The 5,240-nt window shown below is 36.4% G+C and overlaps 1 protein-coding gene and 1 long non-coding RNA gene across 2 annotated transcripts; both read left to right on the plus strand.

Annotated features, from left to right (window-relative positions):
* Positions 1–205: 205 nt before the first annotated feature.
* Positions 206–2,539, plus strand: LOC120462476 (uncharacterized). Its single transcript, XR_016146398.1, has 4 exons — positions 206–1,893; positions 1,995–2,057; positions 2,389–2,414; positions 2,499–2,539. It is a non-coding gene; the product is annotated as an uncharacterized LOC120462476 (long non-coding RNA).
* A 394-nt stretch (positions 2,540–2,933) lies between these two features.
* On the plus strand, positions 2,934–4,935 carry LOC120462417 (uncharacterized). Its single transcript, XM_089119116.1, has 3 exons — positions 2,934–3,541; positions 3,640–3,753; positions 4,775–4,935. Exons 1-3 carry the CDS (start codon positions 3,401–3,403, stop codon positions 4,928–4,930), a joined length of 411 nt encoding a protein of 136 aa, XP_088975242.1. The 5' UTR covers positions 2,934–3,400; the 3' UTR covers positions 4,931–4,935.
* The last annotated feature ends 305 nt before the right edge of the window (positions 4,936–5,240 follow it).

The following is a 5,240-nucleotide window of genomic DNA, read 5'->3' on the forward strand; positions in this document are numbered from 1 at the left end:
AGATGTTGCTTCTGCACGTTCTGGTAAGTGCAACTTCAATTGACAGGTGGTCTCTTTCCTCATTCACCATCTCCCATTTCTCCTCCAGTTTTTGAAGTAGTATCTCTCAGAAGAAGTTATTAGAGGAGGCAACTACAGCTTCACAGAAAGATGCTGAGCTTCAAAACGAGCTTCACCAACAAGAAAGCCTTAGAGAAAAGGCTCAGGAGCTTGAGACTGCCAAGCGTGAGGAACTTGAGAGAACAGTAGACAAGGACGATCAGCTGGGCTCTTTAGAGAAAAAGTTGAAGGAGATGGAAGGGCTTTTCCTTCACAGGTGACCTCGACACAGGTGACCTCGACACAGGTGACCTCGAGGACAATTTGTGAACAAATACTTGATTTATTTCTATTGGCCATTTTTGTTTGTCTTCTGTTCACTTAGTTTATAGATTTGAATTTTCTGTTGTACAATGTGTTTAAAATAAAGTATTTTTATCATATATTTTATTTTGTATTATTTTTTTTAAGGGTTTTAAAGCGTCTGTCTTTTTCCGTGTCTGTCCATCTTTCTGTCTATGTTTGTCTTTGTGTGCCTCTTTTCCGCCCGTCTGTCTGTTTCTTTTTTTGTTGGATAAATCGTTTTTAAAGACTATGCAGAAATGAGCTGTTCACATCATTATGGTTTTCCTCTAGAGGATCGGGACACCCTACGGTCTTGCACGCCTTAAGCGAGAACGCGCATCGAGGGGCACAAGGGTGCGAGTGCGGATATTGGGGGACATTCTCACACGCTTAACGTTAAAAACACTTAATGTACTGAGACGGTGATATTAAAAGACCAAACTCCGAGTCAGTACACATCATATTAATAAACCATACTATGTATAAAAAAATAAGATGAGTCCAGAATATCAACGCAACGCGATTAATAACACGTTAAGCATTTTCTTCCCATAGAAAACCGTCATGAGAAAACGAAAACGCTTAACGTGGCTCACTGACACATTTACACTTTTGCTTTACTGTTTGTATCAGTTAAATGTATTGCTTGGTTTCTATTGCTTTTTAGTACGGTGGCTGAGAGGGCTCAACACGCTGCAACAGAAGACAACGGATGCAAACAGAAAAAACCCTGTAAAATAAGACCATCTTTATCACATGTGCTAAAACACAACCAAATACAGAAACACACTCCAAATGTCCGACCAACAACGCAAATATCTACTGGACAGTGGTGTTTATTATTATTATTATTTATTGTTTGCGTTGTATTTGCAGCAGTGTGTTGTGAAACTGGTGTCTTGACTTGCTGCTGTTTTTCTTGTTTGCATGTTTTCTTCTGTTGCAGGACTTTGAGGTCTCTTGCCGTTTGCAGTGTGTTTTTGTATTTGGTTGCATGTGTGTTGTCAAACTGATGAAGATGTTCTCTTAATTTGCTGCTTTTTTTTACTGTTTGCATGTTTTCTTCTGTTTCAGTGCGTTGAGATCTCTCGTATTTTCGTTCATTTTTTTAAATGCATGAAACATTTTATGCAACTTTTAATAAATGGGTTGTAGGCTACAGAAGTTTAACATTGCTAGAAATTCAAAATATATTCAAACCAAGTTGTCCCAAATTTGAGGTTATCACAATTAAATTGAGGTTTCTTTATTTTCCTTACTTTGTCTGGTTTATAATTTTTTTGTTCATTTCAAATTTAAATATGAGTAAATAAACTTTAGTTGATTACTACGACAATATGTGCAGTTTCGGAAAAGGAGTGTTTCCATTGGCTACGTAATTTATGATAGCCAATGAGCATAGAGAAGGGAGTAATGCGTCATCAGATATTTAAATGAGCAGTGAACGACCTGCTGCTTCCTTATTAGTTTTGTTAAGTAGTGGTCGAGTGTTTCGGTGTAACAAATGCGGTAAAACATCTCTCATTGATTGATTGATTAAAAAATTTTGCCCACCTGTACACTACTGATTATTTAAAAATTATTTTTTTCTGGCATTCTATAAACATCAGGGACACACCAACCTGTATCTGATCTGTCTGCGCGTGTCTGAAGTTCGCTTCACATTTAAGGAGGTAAAATGTTTTATAATACCCAACATATTTAACATTTGGAGTTTCATCTTTAATGTTACAAGTGCTGTTTTCAAGTGTGTGTGCCTAAACTAGTTTTGTATCAAAAGAGATCGAGTTTAATTTATCCAGTGTAGGCCTATCTGTTAGGGATGTAACAATTTTGTATGAAGTATATACATGCAAATATTTCTTAAATCTATACATGCACGTGTGTATTTATATATACAAAATAATTATACACATATATTATGTGAACACAAACTTTTATTTTGGATGCGATTAATCGTTTCACAGCCCTAATATTATCTCATGCAATTAACATGACAAACAGAGGAGAACCAAACTTTCACTGCTCAGGTGAGACGCTTTTATTTCCCCCCCTTCCTTTCTGTCTCGTAAACCTGTTTAAAATGAATTTCTTTCTCACACTGGACTCATCAGGTGCTCAACGCCTTCGCTCAGCTGTCGAGAGCCGAGGAGGCAGGCGCGGAGTTTGCGGGGGGGGGGGGGGGGGGCAGGGGGAGCGTTGCCCCCCCGGTGGCTGAAACGGGTAATCGCATTTTCTTAAAAAAGCTGTAAAAAAACTACCAACCCCAATCTCTATAAACAGTTATCGCTCACTCGGTCGATTGTGTCATCTAACTCTGAGAGAAGCTTTTCTGCGATAAATGGGCGTCAATTTGAAATGTGCTGGGGACAGAGACGTACTCGAAAGGGCATTTTCACAAGTGCTGGGTACGCATTCATTCTTTTTCTCTCTTTCGAGTAGGTCATGTTTTGAAAGACGATGTTCTGTAGCTTCTGATGTACATAAATAAAAATGAGCACAATGTCCGAGTATAGTGAGTATAAAGTACGCCCTTTATTGCATAAATAAAAATGAGCACAATGTCAGAGTATAGCACTTTTTTCATGTGTATAGTGAGTATATAAAGTATATACTCCCTTTTTCGTGTATACAGTGATGGTCCAGATCCAGGACTCGGGAGGTTCGAGGTTCTAATCCGCACTCGTAAAGTTTTTTTTTTCCCCTCATCAAAACCAATAGGTAGCCTAATCCCGTGTCTTAAAATTTTTTCAATGATTCATGAAGTATAAATGCGAAATTTAACTAGTTTTTTAATCATTATCATTGCCAGAATGTGTTTTGAAAAAAGGAAAGAAAACTTTAAGGTTGAAGATAATATTTTAACAGTGCAAAAGTGGTCCACATTTTATGATCCTATAACGAAGATGCGACGCGAAGTGGCTGTTAATGCGAAGTTCTAGCTGTTTACAATGACATAAAGGCAATAAAATATCAGTGTATTGTTTTACTGTTTTTTCTTGGGATAAAAATAAATATGTGTTTATTTAGCATGTTTTTTTTTTTTGCCCCCCCTGACTCGAATGTCAAACTCCGCCTATGCGAGGAGGACGTTACTAAACTCACGTTGGCTCATGAGTCGTCACTGGCTGAGTTGAACGAGGCCGTCACACACAGGGTACAGCATGAATCATGTTGTGTTTCTTTTCTCTGTACTCAACCTGACTGGTGTGTATTAATCTGTATTGTTTTCTTTCTCCTGTTCTCCTCGTTCAGGAGTGTCTGAGTGAGCAAGAGCAGATCCTTCAGGGAAAGATCTCCGTTCTGGAGGATGAACTCCTGAAAGCTCAGTCTCCGGACAGAGGAGAGGTTTTGGGACCCATCATGGAGGTGAGTATGGAGCACTAGGAGTGACGGCGCTTACAAATAAAAGGAGTCGTTTATCAAATTAATAGTCCAGACATAAAAATGGAAATAAATCCGTTCATAAATGGACAAATCGAAAACATTTAGTTAAACTGTTTAATTAATGCTTTAAACTGTTAAACAATTGTTTTCTGTTATTTAACAACTACATTTTGAAACATGAATCAAATAAGCCGTTTTAAATGTCTATTTATTCGATTTTTCTTTTTATTAAATTGGATACTTTTAAACTTTAATTCATGTTTTAAAATTTTCTTGATTATATAATTTTTTTTAAAACCCATTAAATAAAGTTACGTATCAATTTAATAAAACAGTTAATTAGTATTAAATGTACCTTTCACACTGTTTAACTCGTTTTAAAATCTAGTTAAATACTACGGTGATGCATTGCTGCCACATACATATTATTATTTCCCCTCAATTATGTCAATAACGAGATATTTATGTAATTAAAACGAGATATTTATGTGGTTAAAATGAGATTATGTCGTTAAAACGAGATATGTCAATAAAACGAGAAAATATGTCGTTTTAACGGCATAAGATCTCGTTATGACGACATAATTGAGGGGAAAAAATATGTCTGTGGCAGCAATGCGTCATCGTAAAATATAATGGTTTTATTGATTTTGTTTTGTTTATTTAATTTACATTTTAAAACAAAGTTTTAATCTGTTTTATTTGATGAAACAAAATTAACTGTAAATTTAAGTGACATTCATTTGTTTTATTACATTTAAAATGAATGAACATTTAAAACCTTTAACTCACAATTTTTTAAATCTAGTTCTATAAACCATTAAATAATAATTGATGTACATTTTTTTTAAAGTCCATTTGTGAGATGGATTGCTCTTCAATTTAAATTTTACTTTTTAATCTTAATTTTTGCTCTTTACTAGTCTGAGTAAATCTCACTTCATTGCGTTTATTGTATAAAATGCTATGACTTAAAAAAAATGAATGTCTTGTCTCTTGTCAGGTTTTGACTAAAATCGAAAGCCTCCAAACTCGCATTCTGGAACGGTCCGAGCAGATTTCCCTAAAAGATGAAGAAATCAGAAATCTGAGGAACGAGTCCGACTCTGTTGAGCGCGAGCTGAAGCTTGTGAAGGAACAAAATATTAAAAACAATTGACAGGTGGTCTATTTCCTCATTCACCATCTCCCATTTCTGCTGGTTCTCCTCCAGTTGTTGTTCATCAACAAGCCTCTTCTCCAGATCCTCCTTTGCCTGATGCAGATCAAGGATATCTTTCTCCTTTCGAAGGAAAAGCCCTTCCATCTCCTTCAGCTTTTGATCTAAAGAGCCCAGCTGATCGTCCTTGTTTCTCCTTGTAGGTTGCGCACCGTCTCCTCTAGCTCTCTGCGGAGATCATCTTCAGACTGTTTGGCCCTCAACTCTTGATCTTTCATCTCCTCTTGAAGAGAAATTACTTGAGCATCTC

The sequence above is a fragment of the Pimephales promelas genome, chromosome 2, assembly GCF_988280905.1.
Source record: "Pimephales promelas chromosome 2, fPimPro1.hap1.1, whole genome shotgun sequence".
NCBI classification, from domain to species: domain Eukaryota; kingdom Metazoa; phylum Chordata; class Actinopteri; order Cypriniformes; family Leuciscidae; genus Pimephales; species Pimephales promelas.

Bases quoted from the DNA above. Each gene is read 5' to 3' on its own strand.
- LOC120462417 (XM_089119116.1), top strand. From the start codon at position 3,401: ATGTGTTTATTTAGCATGTTTTTTTTTTTTGCCCCCCCTGACTCGAAT. The intron at 3,542-3,639 runs GTACAGCATGAA...CTCCTCGTTCAG, and splicing joins ACGAGGCCGTCACACACAGG to GAGTGTCTGAGTGAGCAAGA. The intron at 3,754-4,774 runs GTGAGTATGGAG...GTCTCTTGTCAG, and splicing joins TTTTGGGACCCATCATGGAG to GTTTTGACTAAAATCGAAAG.